At 49.6% G+C, this 17115-nt stretch overlaps 1 protein-coding gene across 2 annotated transcripts in view; it reads left to right on the plus strand.

The window, feature by feature from the left end:
• The first annotated feature begins 5754 nt into the window (after positions 1–5754).
• CREBBP (CREB binding protein) overlaps positions 5755–17115 on the plus strand; it is a 124812-nt gene continuing 113451 nt past the window's right edge. For both annotated transcript variants that reach the window (XM_059155206.1, XM_059155208.1), the window contains exon 1: positions 5755–6406. In XM_059155206.1, the coding sequence (XP_059011189.1) occupies positions 6322–6406 (85 nt within the window). In that variant the 5' untranslated portion in view covers positions 5755–6321. The remainder of the gene's footprint in view (positions 6407–17115) is intronic.

The raw sequence follows: 17115 nt of genomic DNA on the forward strand, positions 1-17115 counted from the left end.
CGTATGTTGAAACCTGATCTCTGGTGTGATGGTATTAAGAAGTGTGGCCTTTAAGAAGTGACTCGGTCATGAGGGTGGAGCCCCCATGAGTGGGATTAGTACCTGTATAAAAGACCCGCAGAGCTCCCCGACTCCTTCCACCATGTACACAGTGAGAAGACACCATCTATGAACCAAGAAGGAGGTCCTTGCCAGACATGAAATTTGCAGGCACCTTGATCTTGGACTTCAGCCTCCAGAGCTGTGAGAAATAAATTTCTATTGTTCATAAATTACCCCGTGTATGGTATTTTTATAGCAGTCTGAATGGACCGAGATAGCACTGGGCCTCTAAGAGATAGTCATACACCCACGCTCGCAGCAGCCTTACTCCCAACAGCCAAAAGGCAAAGCAACCTAAGTGTCCATCTGATGACTAGAAAAATGTGGTTCATAGGAGCAATGGAATATTATTCAATCTTTGAAAGGAAGGGAATTCTGCACACACTACAACACAGCTGACTCTTAGAGTCAAAAGGTGATTGTCAGGGGCTGGGGGGAGTAGTAAGTGGAGAGTGATTGTTGAACGGGTGCACTTTCAGTTTGGGATGATGAGAAAGTTCTGGTGCTAGATGATGGTGGTGGTTGTGCTTGTGAATATACCTGGTGCCATAGAACTGTATACTGAAAAACAGTTAAAATGGGCAAAATACTATGAGATACACACACACACACACACACACACACACACACACACACACGTCTTACCTCGGTTATTTGAAAAACTGAATGTTGCATGCAAAGAAGATATTTCCAAAGGGAAGCATATAATATGCCATTTATGTAAACAAGTCTCAGTATTCAAAACAAATACTAATTTTTTAATGATATTATTTATTTGAGAGAGAGAGCGGGGCTAAGGAGGAGCAGAGGGAGAGAGACAAGCAGACTCTGCATTGAGTGTGGGGCTCCATCTCACGACCCTGAGATCATGACCTGAGCCGAAACCAAGAGTCAGACACGTAACCGACTGAGCCACTCATGCACCCCAAAGCAAATATCATTAATGGTTGGTGCATATGTCATCTTAGATGAACCAGAGAAATTGGCCGTAGGAGGGGGAAAAATGGTCAAGTATGGCAATTTCATGTACTTCAACCTAAGGAAAATACACATCTGGCATGGTAACTCCAGATGAATGGTGACTTTGGGGGAGGGAGGCAGGGAAGGATGGCTTTAGTTCTATCTCTGACATGTTAGTTCTTAAATAAATGAATAAAACAAAGATCTGAAACCAGCGTGGCAAGGTGTTAGCATTGCCGGCCTCGATCATGTAGACCTAAGTGTCTATTTATTATTTTCTATAACTTGTTTGAAATTTTTTATGAGTAAAAATAAAAGCAGTGAATGGGAGAAGGGGAAGCAGGTCGGGTCAGTGCAGACAACTGGGTCAAGCAGCTGGTGTGGGAATGGAGGAGATGGGGCCGCATCCGGGTTAACTGTGGAGACTGTGTTTATTGAGGAGTCATCCCTGGGGGGCAAGGGGGCTGAGATGAAATGTTCAGGACAGAGGAGGTGGAAAGCTATGCCAAATCTCACCGAAAAAAGCCAGGGCCGTTCCTGGGATGGGGAGATTGGTGAGGAGGAGCTGGTGTGGGGAGAAGGTTGTGGCCTCTGTTTGGGGCCCACTGAGTGTGAGATGTCCACTGGGGGCTGAGGCCAGAGGCCACTGGAGCCAGCGGGGAGGGCTGTCTCTCCTCAGTTTCCTCTTGGCTGTTCCATCTGTGATCTCGGTCCCTATTTTCTGCCTGCTGGTCCATCCCTCAGCCCCCAGGTAGGAAATGCCAATCACATTGACTCCAACCCTATCCTTGACCCTTCCTCTTGGCACCACAAAAGAAACCCCTTTGTGCTTTTCCAACTGGACCCCTTGACTTGTTTCCTTCTGTGAGAAGGCCTACCTCCCTCTGTCCTTCCTGATTTGTCTTCCCTCCTTCCAAATCGGCATGTTAAAAGCCAGCTTTACTGACATACAACCCACAGACCATACAGTTCACCCCTTGTGTAGATTCTCACGGTGCTTACCATGTTCCGTGTTGTAAAGTCATCATCACCATCGATTTTAAGACATTTTCATCACACCAGACAGAAACCCCATAACATTTGGCTGCATTCACCATCTCCTCTCTGTCCAGCAAGCACTGAGGTGCTTTCCGTCTCTGGATTTGCCTTGTTCTGGACACTTGATACAAATGGAAACAGACAATATATGGTCTTTGGTGGCTGCCTTCTTTCTCTGAGCATCCTATCTTCAAGGTGCATCCATGCCATAGTGTGTATCTGTACTGCATCCCCTTGTGTAGCCAAATGATATGCCTTTATGTGGCCTAACATCTGTTGATCTATTCATCAGTTGATAGATTCATATGGACTTTTCTCACGAAATCTTTCCTTGTGCCTGTTCTGGCCCCTCCCCACTTTATCCTTCTAGCTCTTACTCATTCTGTAAACAGGGATTCCTTGGTCATATGGCCTATGAAACCGGGGTGAGGTTTGTGGAACACACTGGAGCCCCTGTGTGGCTGGGAGACTGGCCCTCCCCTGGACCTTATTTCCTTGCCTCTAACATGAGGACAAGGGTATACCCTTCCAGGACTGTGGGAAGTGCTGACCCAAGGGCAGTGTGGGGCAGAGTGGCCTGGGGCATACAGAGGGCACTTAACAGTGATGTTTTGTTGACCTTGATCCCAGCCAAGAGTGTGTAGGCAGGAACCATGCTTCCTTCCTTGCTATTCCCTATCAAATGTCTTCACACAGTGTTCTTTGACAAGAGTCAGACCAGGGGGTAAGAAATAGAAAGGAAAGAAAGAGCAGGTATCAGGAAATACCAGAGGAACTGATCGAAATGATTCAAATGAAAGAGGAAAAGTAGGTTTCAGGGTTGAGCAGGGTGAGGCAGGAAGACCATGGGGCAGTTTGAAGACTTCGGTTTCAGGTCTGGCCCTGACATGTCCAGATCATTTACCTCTGGGTCATCTGGACTAGATCCCCTCAATTTTCCTCTCTGTAAAGTAAGGCATGACCCATGCCATCGCTGCCCACTGGTGGGGGGATGGTGGCAGATCATGTGCCCCATGTGCCCACTACTGTGTAAACCATGTACTGAGGGACCCAGAGCGCTGGGTAGTGTCCTTACTGCCCTAAGGCAGGCACTGGCTGAGGCCTCATGGGGACCTAACATATTGTGCTCTGCGGAGGAGTCACCTGGACTGTTTCAGGCTGAGCCCATTCTTTTCAGTGTTCTGGAGACCTGTGGGACTTGGAGGAACCTGACAGCATTCTTTCATTCTTCTGTTCACTCATTCATTCATTCAGTTTTACAAACCTACTTCTTGCTGGGCACTGTGCTATGACTAAGACATACCCTGGCCTCTGGAGAGCCCACAGACTCATGCTAATAGGGACATCCGTGACACACTCCCATACAGATGCTGCCAGCCCTGTGTCACCCTATGACTTGATACATTTCGTGCCTTACTGTGCAAACTGACTTCTTGAATACCTGTTTGTGATTTCCAGGGCTTGCTATTTGGCCTCCTTGAATATGTAAGAACTTCTTTATTCTTTGCCCAAGAGATTAGCACAATGACAATGCCCTCAGGAGATTCTCAAGGGATGCCGGATGAAAATAAAAACATGAATGGATGAAAAGAAGTGTGCCTGGAAATGCTGTGGGAGCTCTCAAGTGGGCTAGGAGGGCTTCCTAGGGGAGGTGACATTTGAAGAGGGTCTTGGAGAATCTCAGCATGGGGAACAGTATTTACCAAAGTATAAAAAGGCCTGAATGATGAGAACTTCCTCGAGGCCAGGTGGGTGTGAGGGGATGGTGCAGAGAGAGATGAGAAGTTGAAGAGACAGATATGGGGGCAGCTCAAGGTCTCAACACAAACAGGAAAAGGTAGAGCAATCACTCGGTCTTGACACTGGAGGAGGATCGTTTTTTCTGGTACCTACACTACACATTCTTTATTTTATTTTATTTTTTAAAGATTTATTTATTTATTTATTTGACAGAGAGAGATCACAAGTAGGCAGAGAGGCAGGAAGAGAGGCAGGCAGAGAGAGAGGAGGAAGCAGGCTCCCTGCCGAGCAGAGAGCCCGATGTGGGACTCGATCCCAGGACCCTGAGATCATGACCTGAGCTAAAGGCAGCGGCTTAACCAACACTGAGCCACCCAGGCGCCCCACATTCTTTATTTTAAACAGCTATGCACGCTTTTTTCTGTTTTACAGACTATATAGGTACAGCCCTTTCCCCTCCTCCTCTGTGCAGGAGCCCTTTGTTTTCAACAGAGTTCCTGCTCTTTTTTTTCAGGAACTTAACGCGGGTGCTGCGTGGGTTAAAATGTGTAGCACAAGGGACACAGGTGGGAAGCTGCCACCGGAGCCACCCGGGCGATGCAGGACGACTCTGGGGCAGCGGGACGGGGAGGGACAGGTAAAGGACGTGGGGAGGGCTGCGTGGAGCGGGAGGGAGGAGTGTGCGCGGACTGGCGGGGCTCTGGCGGAGGAAACCCGGCCGCCGCTGGTACCCTTCAGATGAGGACTTCGGGACGAAGCGCGGGCAAGTTTTGAGGAGCAGATAAGGCACTGAGACGTGAACACCTTAGCGTTCTACGGGACTGTCCCGCAGGGGTTGGCAACCCCCGCCTCCGCCGGGCCGGTCTCCCCCGGGCCGCACACATGCCTGGAGCCCCCGTGGGGTGCCCGGTGGACTTCAGGGCGGGGCGCTTCCGAGACGTCCAGGCCCGAAGCCCTGATGTAAGGGGACCCCAGCCCGGAGGCAGCGCCCGCCACCTCCCGCGCAGCTGAGGGTGTCGCATCGCGCTGGGGAGCAGCGGCCCAAGGGTCTCGCGACCCCCTCGCTTCACTTGGGGGTGGGGGGGGTCGAGCCCTGACCTCTGCCACTTCCTGCCTCAGTTTCCCCATCTGCACACACTCGCGGGCGGTCTGTAACCTGCAGGAGACCCGACGCGTCGCTGGCATCCGGCGAGAGGAGGCAGCCAGGCCTGATCACCCGGGGAGAGTGGCGGACTGACAGGGCCCTGAGGAGCCGGGACCCGGCAGAGTCGCCCAGCGGGACTGGCGGGCCCAGCCGGCGCCGACTGGGGGCCCGGCTCGCCGCCAGGCCGCAACTCCGGCCCTCGCCGCCCGGCCGCAAGCAGAACAAAAGTGGCGGCCGCGCCGGGCGCAGGGCGTCCCACAGGCGCTGCCGCTCCGCCGCCGGGGCAGTCCCGCCGCCCCACGCACGCTGGCCGCGCCTTCGGCCCCTTCCGCCCGATCGCGCTCGGCTCTTTCCGCCGCGGACGGCGCAGGTGGAGGGGGCGGGGCGGGGGCCGTGCGTGGTGACGCCGCGGGGGGGTGACGCACCGGCGTGCCCCGCCCCCTCCCCCTCCCCGTTCAGGCTCTGGAAAGAGAAGAAAAAAAACTTTCTTTTTTTTTTAATTGAGGAATCAACAGCCGCCATCTTGTCGCGGACCCGACCGGGGCTTCGAGCGCGATCTACTCGGCCCCGCCGGTCCCGGGCCCCACAACCGCCCGCGCACCCCGCTCCGCCCGGCCGGCCCGCTCCGCCCGGCCCTCGGCGCCCGCTCCGGCGGCCCCGCTCGCCTCTCGGCTCGGCCTCCCGGAGCCGCGGCGGCGGCGGCGGCGGCGGCGGCGGCAGCGGCGGCGGCGGCGGCGGAACGGGGGGTGGGGGGGTCGCGGCGGCGGCGGCGGCGGCGGCGGCCCCGCTTCGCGCATTGTTTTTCCTCACGGCGGCGGCGGCGGGCCGCGGGCGGGGAGCGGAGCCCGGAGCCCCCCGGTCGTCGGGCCGCGAGCGAATTAATTAAGTGGGGCGCGGGGGGGGAGCGAGGCGGCGGCGCGGCGGCGGCGGCGGCACCATGTTCCCGGGGACTGCCTGAGCCGCCCGGCCGGGCGCCGTCGCTGCCAGCCGGGCCCGGGGGGGCGGCCGGGCCGCCGGGGCGCCCCCGCCGCGGAGTGTCGCGCTCGGGAGGCGGGCAGGGGATGAGGGGGCCGCGGCCGGCGGCGGCGGCGGCGGCGGCGGCGGCGGCCGGGGGCGGGCGGTGAGCGCTGCGGGGCGCTGTTGCTGTGGCTGAGATTTGGCCGCCGCCTCCCCCACCCGGCCTGCGCCCTCCCTCTCCCTCGGCGCTCGCTCGCGGCTCGCGGCTCGCGCTCGCTCCTCTCCCCTCGCAGCCGGCCAGGGCCGGCGCCGACCCCCGCCCCGGAGCTCTTGCCAGCCCGGCCGCCCGCGCTCGGGGCTGTTTCCGCGAGCAGGTGAAAATGGCCGAGAACTTGCTGGACGGACCGCCCAACCCCAAACGAGCCAAACTCAGCTCGCCCGGCTTCTCGGCGAATGACAGCACAGGTGAGGGGGGGCCGGGCGGGGGGCGGGGGCCCCACCCGCAGGTGAGCGCCGGGGAGACCCTCTCCGAGGCGCAGGCCCGCGCAGCCGCTTTCCGGGACCCCGCCGGGCCGGCCGAGGGGAAGTTTGTGGCCACAGTGCGCCGGGGCCCCGAGCGGGGGCCGGCCCTGCCCGGGCGCTCGCGGCCGGTCCCGGAGTTGGGGAGCCCTCCGCGCGCCGAAAGCGAGCGGTACTTGCTGGGAGGAAAAGTAAAGTGGAGCGTGCTCGTCTTCGTGGGGATTCCACGCGCCTCCCTGTGCCGCCGTGCGTCGGCTGCCCAGAGGGATGACAGCACAGGGTAGGTTTCACGGTTAGGGAAGGGGAAAGTGCAGCGGAGGGGAGACCCAAAGTGTTTTCTGAACTAGTAGCACAATTCGCAGCTCTGCGACCAGAAGACACACGAGTAGCAGCAGCCAGCCTGCGAGTTAAGACTTGGAAGTTTCTTGGAATGTGCTCCTTGGGAAAATGTTGAGCAGTTATCCTGAAAACTCTCGTTGTTCGGTCACTTATTTCGCCCGCCCAGACTTCGCTAGCAACATGTCATCAAAGTTGCTCTGGTGTGTTTAATTTCAGAGGCATAACCTTAAAAGAAAGTTAGGTAGCAGATCCTTTTGGGCTACAATGTCCACTTGAGCTGATGCGGTTTTTACAGTGTAGATGTATAAAACAAATATGTTAACGAATGTGGGAATTGCAGTTTTTTTCCTCCCCCCCCATTTTTTTTTTTTTTTTAAAGCAGGGTCTTAAATAAAACGTCCTTTGAAACAGCATCTCTGAGAACTTTCTGAGATAATCCCATCAGTTGCTTAAGAAGTATTTTAGTTTCTATTCATTTAATAACTCTGGGCTCTTGTGGGCTGGTCCACGGTACCATTACGATGGAGCTGTATTTCCTCTTTCAGAGCTCCTTTGCAGTAAAAACTTGTGCGCTGCTGGGAACAGTTCTGTCTCCAGCGCAGCCTGCGTTTCTCCAGTACAGTCTTGCAGTAGCAGCATCTGAAAATCAGTTTATAATGAATGGGTCCAAATTGAATTATATTGCTGAAGGCAGCAATGCCTTCAGATTTGCAGTAGACACAGCTGTTCAGCTTGTGCAAATATTTCTGTGGCCACTGGCATATTTCTACTAATGGTCTAAAAAACCTATTTCTCCTGTTGAAACAAAACTACTTCAATTCTATGGCTTCGGTTTTAACACAATTCCTAGAATATTAGGGTAGGCATGAGAGAAACGATTTTTTAAAAATTCGCCCTAAGAAGATTCTTGTCTAGTTTAAATACAGTTTGCGGAATGGTGGGTGGGGGTAGTAAATAAGTTTCATGGGACATAAAAGTCACTAATACTCTTTATTTTTATTAATTTTTTTAAAGATTTTCGTTATTTATATGACAGACAGAGATCACAAGTGGACAGGCAGGCAGAGAGAGAGGAGGAAACAGGCCCCTCGCGGAGCAGAGAGCCCAATGCGGACTCCATCCCAGGACCCTGGGATCATGACCTGAGCCGAAGGCAGAGGCTTTTAACCCACTGAGCCACCCAGGCACCCCCTTTTTTTTTTTTTTAATTGATAAAGAAATGAATGTGATGTTTATTTTGTCAAGTCAACTTGTTTGAAGTAAGAAGTGTGGAAACAGCCATGATTTAAATGCCCTTTTACTGCAAAACAGATCTCCTTTGCTTCATTAATCTTGCTATGTTTGAGTGAAAAGTCTTTAATCTTATGAAACGAAGATCATACCAGGCAAGTTTGGCTTTGAAGCTTGTCTTCCGAAACTGGTAACTTTTTGAATGGCTTTGCAGCTTTGTTGTTGTTGAAGGATTTTATTACAGATTGTGTTTTCTATAGAGGGAGAAATTACTAACACAAGACTTAACAGAAAGGCTTGTGCAACTATATACTTTCCGTTCTTTCCAAGATGGAGCTGAGAGAATGGCCTTTTTGGGTAGTTCTGTTACTGGATGGTCACATATTTACCTGATGCACTGCTAAATCACAGCAAAGTTTATCTGAAAGGATTTTTCCCTCTTGGTCACCTTTCCCCCCCTTCCTTTCTAACCTTGATCCTCCCAAGTCAGGAGCTCACTCTTTTCCAAATGTGGAACAAAAAAAAAGTTTTTAGTAGCTCCAGTTTAAATCATTTAAAGAATAAAATTCTTTAAATCATTAAAGAATAAAATTCATGCTCATACTTGAGTTGAGTTACCCATTCATCACATCATGTTAATGGGCAAGAGTCTGTTAGCATGGGGCTGGGGAAAGGACCATCATCAGGCACATGAAACGAGGCACAGCCTTGTGTCCCGTAACTGCTAGTCTGAGACAGAGATCTTAAGGATATATATTAAGCAAATAAAGGACGAAAGGAATCGCATTGCATACACTCAGAAGAGTGAGGGCATTGGGTTAAATGGGAAAGTAGGGAGACTCAACCGTATTTGTAAGGGGATGTATTTTTGAGGCTCCCAGGAGAAAGTTGTACGAGGTGGAGCAAGGTGTGTTTCTTTCTGTTATAAAATTTGAGTGATGGGAGCTCTATGCATGGGAAAAGCTGAGGGATTAGGAGGAGGAGGCCTGGTGATGTAAGAAACGAGTGATTTGGAGTGCCACCACGCAGTACATGTCTGTGGGACTGGCCTTGGGAGCCTTTGGTGTCCGTTGCGTGTATCTGGGGGGCTGATGTTGGGTGGAGAGGACAGTACTCCTGACATTGGGGAGCTTATTAACCAGGGTGCTCCCTACAGGGCACTTGCAACCTAGTGGGGGGGAGTGTGGATGTGCCTAAAGCATGCCAGCGAGGTAAGGTGGCATCTCTGAGTGATAAATGTCATTGCCACTGATGACAAACAGGAGAGGCTGGGAGTGCTTCTGAGGAGAGTGTGGAGAGGGGATACAGAACTAGAGAATGTGCCCCAAAGGAAGGTAGCAAGAGGAAGAAGGAAAAAATAGTACTTCTGACCTCACCCAGACCTCAGCTCTGGAGTGGCCCTGGATTTAATGTCATGAGATGTTGTGGAAGTAGCATCTTCTTGTTCCAAATCAAAGGCGTAAATGGTTTCTTGCAAGTGCTGTCTTCCTTCACTTGGCATCCATTGGAAGAGGTACGACTGTGTGTTTCCAGTATATAGTTAATTGTGTGTTTTGGAAACTTCTTTATTTAATATGTCCAGATTAAAACAGCATATTAGTGTTTTTCAACAGCAGGGTTTCATGATTTAATAGTGAGGGAGAAGTAAAATACCCATGCAAGCAGTAAACTTTTTTTTTTTTCGGCCAGCTTTATTGAAGCCAGATTTACATACAACAAAAACTTGTTAAGTTCAAGTTTTTTAAGGCTGTCTTCTGAAAATTGCACACAGATCTATTTCATCCTATCCTGTGTAAGTGTCCCTAAGCAGTAGTGATTACACTTTATAATGTGAATCTCTTTAAATGCCATAGGAAACGATATTTAAAGAAAATCTGGAGTGAATATAGTTACCAACCAAAACACCTTTCACAACAAAACGGTGAACTGTTCTTTACGTGTTGTGTGTTACTTACCCGAGCGCTTAGCTCCTGTCCCCTCAGCTCAGGCCTCAAAGTGCGCTGTGAGGCAGGATGGGAAGACACTCTTTCTGCCGATTCTCTGTAAGGAGCCAGACGTGGGAGAGGTGATCCGCCGAAAACTAGAACCAAACCTAGATGATGAGAGTAAATAACTGTATATTCATTTTACAACTCCACGTCCATAAATGTGAAATTTGCTTGAATTGTGGGTTTACGAGCTTGCAGTACTTGGCAGGTTTCAGTAGTGTGACTCCAGCAGGTGGAGTACATCTCGGGGGGAGGTCTGCCACCAGCTCTGGGGGAGCGGGATGTGTTCTTCCTACTGTGGGTAGCAGCAAGGGCTGCCCCTTCCCTCTGGTTCCGGTGCAGCAGTTTGGTCCCCCCTTCTTGCAATGACAGTGGAAAATTGAGGACCAGTCACTTTTTTTTCATCTCTTCATTGAGTTCTGGATAAATAGGAAACATAAACTTTTATAGAGACTTCTAGGGACAGGGATTTTCATGACTTTGCTTTACTTTTATACGTGTTGGAAAAGTAGGGACTTTTGGATAACCTAGGGCTCCGTCGAAGTTGCTTGGGGGTGATGATAGGTAAGTACGAACCCCGCTAGGGGTGCCTCACGGCACAGCAGACCGCCAAGCGTCACTCCTGTTTGACATTGGAGTGTGATCCCCTGATTCTAAAACGGTATGGAAACAGCTTGGAAAGGGATGAAGGAGCTTCTGCTTAGCAGTAGCTGTGTTTGTACAACTTCTACCTCTTGCCTCCGCAGCTCTGTGACCAAGTATGTGATTCCTTGGGGCCATATAAGTGCTGATTTCGTGTTCTACTTAGTGTGTTTGAAAACACAAGAGTTAAAATAACTCTGCTAAAATGTGCCTTCCCTGGTTAGGATGAAACGTACCTTGTTGTGACCTCTGGAAGATGAGCAAAGCTTGCGTTAAGCCAGTTTAGTTCTTGGGTACCATTAGTCGGGACACCACCTCTGCCATCTTAATTCAAGCCAGCATTCCGGGTATGTGCCAGGGAAACTAGAAGTCATGCAAAGAAGCGTTTCTCAGAAAAGGTTTTGTGCTCACATGAGGCTGGGAGCAGCTTTACTGCAAGGCCTTCCCAGAGCCCTCGCATGCTGCGGGGCTCTGGGCCTTGGGGTGCAGGGCTCTGGTTTGCACATTCATTCCCACACCCTTTTTATGTAATGCAGGCGTCCTCGGACTTTCTGTAAAGGGCCAGAGGTTATATTTTTGGCTCTGCAGGCCACAAGGTCGCTAATAGCTACTGAACACTGCCATTTCCAGACCACCTGTACGTACACCAGTGGGCGCCGCTGTGTACCAGCAAACTAGTAACTTCTGTTGGAGCCAGGAGCTGGCCCTCTCGCCACAGTGTGCGACCCTGATGTAATGTGGGATTTCTCGGTTTTCTCTCCTGAAAAGTGAATGTGCCCCATAGTCCCAGTCCCTTGGACAGGAGACCCATTGGTCAGTGGATCTGTCAGAGACGGTAGCCATGCACGTGCGTCCGATCTGTGGTGTAGCAAACACAGTCAGTGAGGATGTAGCCAAGAATTCTGTAGTCAAGACTATTGATCTTGTCTCCATTTCCAGTTATGTTTTTGTAATAGGAACGGGAGGACCATGAAATTTTAAAATTGCAAAAAACTTAGGAGGCGCAGTGTGTTCTGAAGATTCTTAACTGACTTGAAGCATTTTTCATGGGGTTGTTTAAGCAGCAAATGGATAGGTTATTCTGGTTCTTTACTATTGATACGACAATTCAGTCTGAGGTACTGTTAACAGAGTAAGTAGCAGCATGCAGAGGATTCTTATGCGTGGCTCTGAGTAGCTTAGAACCATGTTGACAAAAAAAACCCCCAAAAACTTGGAGGCAAAACTCAAGAATACAAAAGGCTATATTAAGTGCCAGAATGCTTGAGTCAGAAAGGGCAGTCCAGGAGGGCTTCCTGTATCACGTTCTGGTCCCTGAACGTCCCTGCGTGGAGAAGCCCAGAGCTGGATGTCCAGTTGGGGGTAACACCTCAGAAATCCGCTGATCAGCGAGGGAACCTTGACAGAGCAAGGCGCCAGACAGCCGGGGAAGCGGGTGGGCGTCTGTGCCTTCTATAGTGTTGAGAAAAGCTCCCTGTCCATTCACAGCAGTTTCGTCTCTGTGAGTGTCATGGTGCACGGCCTGTGGATATGATCTGTGGCCGCTTGCTCTCCTCGAAGTCCTCTGGTTGTCCCAGACAGTCTCTCCTAAGCTCTCAAACTCCCAGCCATCCGCTCTGGTTTTCGGCACACGTGCCTGCTGTCCCCTAGCCTGCTCTGTGGCCGCTGCTTAGTGGTACATCCGTCCTTAGAAATGCCGTCCTATGACTGATGGGCTCCTCGCGGCTGGCGTGGTCGTGCACAGCTCTGGCGTTAACTGGGGGAGGGTTGCCACACTTGTCCAGCCAGTCTTAAACTTTGCTTTCAGGAAAATTCTCACATTGCCGCACATCCCTGACGAAGAAATCTAAGTCCTTGGAGCAGTGCCTATTGGGGACCTCTTGTACATTGGACTTTCTTTGGGGGCTGTGCTCCTCTGTCCGGAGCGCTGAGATGGAGCCACCCATGGGGTCCCATGGGAGGGGGCAGAGGGTGCTCATCTCCAGCCTGGACTGGCCGGCCGGGAATCACTCAGATTTACGGGATGGCCGGGAATCACTCAGATTTACGGGAGAGCTCTTTAGACGCAGGGAACGGGTGCAGGAAAGGCATGCAAGTAAGCAAAAGTGACTTCTTTTCCCCCCAGGATTTTAGACAATATAGGGAATGACTGTTGCTCACATTGAAAAACTGCCTTCGGGTGTTTCTGGTTCTAAATTTGAGAAGCAAGGCTGTCTCTGAGCTCTGTGTCTAAAAGTTGAATTGCTTTCTTTTTAAACCTTCCCTGTAGAAAGACATCATCCCATGTGACAGCCCCCCCCCCCATGTTTCATTTCCATTAATCAAAGGGATGTTTAGTGAAATCTAATGGTGAAAAAAATGTCACCTGATTATATCTGACTTTCCTGTGTCTAGGTGTCCCATCTGCTACTGTTTGAAAATCTGTTAATTTGCACCTCTTTCTGATCCACCCGTGCCACCGTGTAGACAGTAGGTGGTTCTTAACAGTGGTGAGCTGTTTAATGGGGTTGTACAGTTCTGTTGTGAAGCAGAGTTTTATTATTTCAAAGGCTTCCCTTTGCCCTACCACCCAAATATTTTGGATTTTTTTTTTTAACCAGAACTGTACCATTTATACATGTTTTAACTTTGTAGTTAGAATAACCAATGAGATGGCAAAAAGCCCCAACAAAACAAAACAGAATAACCTCTTTGTTATGAGAGGCTTGTGTGATGTTTAAATAAGGAGATTTTGGTATTTGATTATAAACCAAATGATGACACTCGGAACTGTAGAAATCTATCAAATAATTAGGGTTTGCTTTGACAATGATGGGCTATAAAAGCTTGACCCAGTTCCTTTGGATTAAAATATTTTGAGTATTTGTCACCTGATTAAAAGTAGAACCTTCTACCCATGACTCAGAGTTGAAGGAAATGTCAGAGCTTTTTATATGGGAGGCGGGTGGCGCGGTATTAAGGAAGGAGCCCTGGCCTCTGCTTGGAGTGGACGCTGCATCTCAGCTTGTCATTTCTGAGACTTGGGCCAGTGACTTTACATTGGAGCTTGGGTAGGCGAGGGTAGCAATCTTTTTCTCCAGGGGAAAAAAAGGCCCTCATACTAGGTTACTGTGATTCCTGGTATAAAACAGGCTGTGGTAGCTGTTGCTGGTCTTTAATTGTGTGGGGAACCTTAGTTGTGCCCTTCCTTGTGGGCTGGTGGGGGTTGGGACGATGTAGGTGAGGAGTCTGACCCTGAACCAGATCCACGGGAGTTTCTTGCTAAATGGAAGGTGCCACCCCGCCTGGTTCTCTTCCTACACCAGTGCTACTGTGAGTGTCGTCTCCACCAGCTTGCGGGAGAAGGAATTGGAATCCAAGATGCAGGCATCCTACAGACCGGACTTTACCCAATCTGTGTTTGAAGTTGAAAACGCTTCTCTGTTGGAAAATTGAAGTCTAAATGGAATTGTTTCTCCACGAGGAGTTGATTTAGGTTAGGACTTAGTGAAAAAGGAAAAGCAAGTGTGGAGAAATCATAAAAACAGTCTTTTTCTAAAACCAGTGTTAGGGGAGAAATGGCCTCAGGATCATGGTGCAGTTTAGTCAGGTCGATGGGATGAAAGAAGTGTTGGTGGCGTTCACTTCAGAGCGAGGCTTCTGCCGTTGTGGGGGATTGTCTCTCCTGCAGATTCTGTCCTGGAAGCTGTTGGAATGGAGTTTACTCCTTTCCATTCTCCTGGATAGTTCGGGTGTGGTGATTTGTGGTTTTGCTGGCAAAAAACTGTCTCATGGTGGACAAAGAGCCTTTCTTCTAATTTGTGGGTGTCTTTACATTAAATCTTTTATTTTTAGTAAACAACTTTCACTGACTATGACGAAATGGCATGAAGCTCTCATAGACCTTCTGTGCTGTCTTCGTTGTGCCTCTAGTAATGATGGGGTTGGGTTCTGTTTGCAGAAGAGCATTGTCTGCCCACGGTTGAACTTCTCTTTAAAAATCTTAAGAGAATCATTTGAATTATTGGGAGATAGTTGGCTGTTTTAGCGTACTCTGGTAACTTTCTCAGACTTTGAAAGTGGAAGGAAAAACTGATTTCTTCTAAGAAGGCCGATTGGTACATCTGAAATGCCCGTGTTCTTGTGGTATTCGAGTGAGCAGCATGCAGTAGAACTTTAGGTGATGGTGCCGTGTTCTGATCTGCACTGCCCAGCACTGGAATCACCAGTTACTAATGTGATTCAGGAAATAAATTTCAAATTTTGTTTAATTTTAATTAATGTGCATGTCAACAGCAGCACATGGCTAGTGGCACCCCCCTCAGTGTGTTTATTTATGTCATTCATTAATAGTTGAAGATAATTATGACGAAGTTTCTTCCAAGGGACCATCTTCTAAAGACACTTTCAAAAGTATTTGTTACTTTAGATGTAGGACTTTCCATTTAGAAAATATTTATTACACTGTGGTGTCAGCCCTGGAGATACAGTGTCTGCCTTCCTGGGGGTTCGGCTGTAGTTCGGTGTGACCTCGGACCTCAGAGGGGAGGTCTCTAGGCATGATGTGCCCATGCACGGTGGGGGCAGAGGACAGAGTCTGCTCCAAAAGGTCTTGGAAGGCCTTCTGGGAGAGGTGTCACTTGCGTGGAGACCTGCTGATGGACACCAGATGGGGGTGGAGAGTACTGGACGGTTCCAGGTGTAGGAAACAGCGTAAATAGCCATTGTGAAGGTCTGGAATAGAGAGTCCTGAGCAGGTAATAGTTTTTGCAGAAACCAGTTCTATTGTTGGTTTACACTCCCTGGGCTACCAGTCAGAGGTCACCTGGTCTTGCTTCTGAGAGGCAGAGATTGCCAGGGTGGTCCTGCTCTGGGTGTGGTGGTGGGGAGCTGGGCCAGTCTCCACTGTACTGCTTCATTCTTGGAGGCAACAAAGATTTAAATGCTTATGTCACTCGAATCGGCGATATGTTCTTACTCTGTGTGGGAGACTGCGAGGCTGTGGTGACCAGCACTGTGACGGGAGGCTTCCGGGCCCGAGGTCAGGGAACCTTCTTCATAGAGGAAGGACTGTTGTGGGAGTCAGTCTGGGCACCCGAAGGCAAGGTAAGGTTGTGGAGAGCCTCCGGTGTCAGACCAGGGAGCCCAGATCATCTTTTTAGGGTTTGAAAAACAATACAAAATTTGAGAGACCCATTGTGTCCAGGGTATTTGGAGGAAGCAACCGTGACTTGTTCTCCAGAAATCTAAATAAGCTTTTCCCAGAATGTATTTTTCCATCCGTGTTCCTATCTGCTGGGAGAGTTGACAACTGCCTTCTCTTACCCCAAGCCCTGTTTGTGAGAGGAAAAGCCCCATGAATCAGAATTCATGTACTTATTTAAGATGTTAGGAATTTTTTGTACAAACATAATTTTCTTTCAAAAGCTTTTTAAAAAATCGTTTTCAGTATGGGTAACTTATTCATAGGGCTCAAACTTGTAAACAGCACAAAAGAAGGTGCTGCCTCCCGAGCCCTCAGGCCACCTCCCTGGAGGCAGCCCGTGCTGGCCACTTGTGCGCTTTTCTAGAACTCGCTGTGCGGGTGGCAGCATGTGCTCTCTTGTGCTCTTCCTACCAGAGTGGCACAGCGTACATGTCCATGTACTCCTCACGGAGAAGTATCTCAGAGCTGGTGCAGATACTCATGTTTGAAAAGCAGGCTTCATTCTAAAAATCCCCCCCCCCCTTTTTTTTAAGATAAAATATCTTGGTGCTGTACTTAACACAAAATGATTTTAATGTTTTCACTGTACTATAAATAGGAAGAATTGAAGTTTGTAAAAAACATGAATTTGGTGTCACCCTGAAGACTGTCGGAGGTTTTGTTACTGTCATTATGTTACACATCATGCAACCAGTTCGCACCAAATCTCTGTTATAGTTTCCCAGTTTCTGGAAGAGATTCCCAAAACCAGAGGTTTTTATTAGTCACCTTATTAATTAATGATACACACATATCTCTGGCATAACAACCTACTTGTACACCAAGCAGATAAAGTAAAAATCAGTCTCTTGTTTGGTAGGACTTCTAAGAATGTTCACGTTAACTCCAGACCTTTCATTAATTTAGTTAATTGACCTACAGTTGGCAAAACATGAAGGTGACGGAAGGGTCCTTCAGGAGAGGAGTGGCTAACTCCCCTGCTGTGGCAGTTTGGGGAAGGGAAAGCAATCTTCCCTTCCAAAGGAAGAGAAGTCTGAGGGTTACTAAATTTAAAAAGGAGGGAAAACGTACATGTTAATTAGGTCCTTATTAGGAGTAAAAAGTGGGTGTACGTAGATTTCCAGAAGGTAATCTCTAGAAATTCTTTTTCTCGGTACCGGGGGGCTGAAGATGTTTGGGGAGCTCTCCACTTTGCACTTTATAGTCTTCTGAATGCTTAATAAAAGGTCCATAAACATCGTAATTTCATCACAAAACTAGTGAAAGTAAAT

This window comes from Mustela lutreola, chromosome 17, assembly GCF_030435805.1.
Source record: "Mustela lutreola isolate mMusLut2 chromosome 17, mMusLut2.pri, whole genome shotgun sequence".
NCBI classification, from domain to species: Eukaryota; Metazoa; Chordata; class Mammalia; order Carnivora; family Mustelidae; genus Mustela; species Mustela lutreola.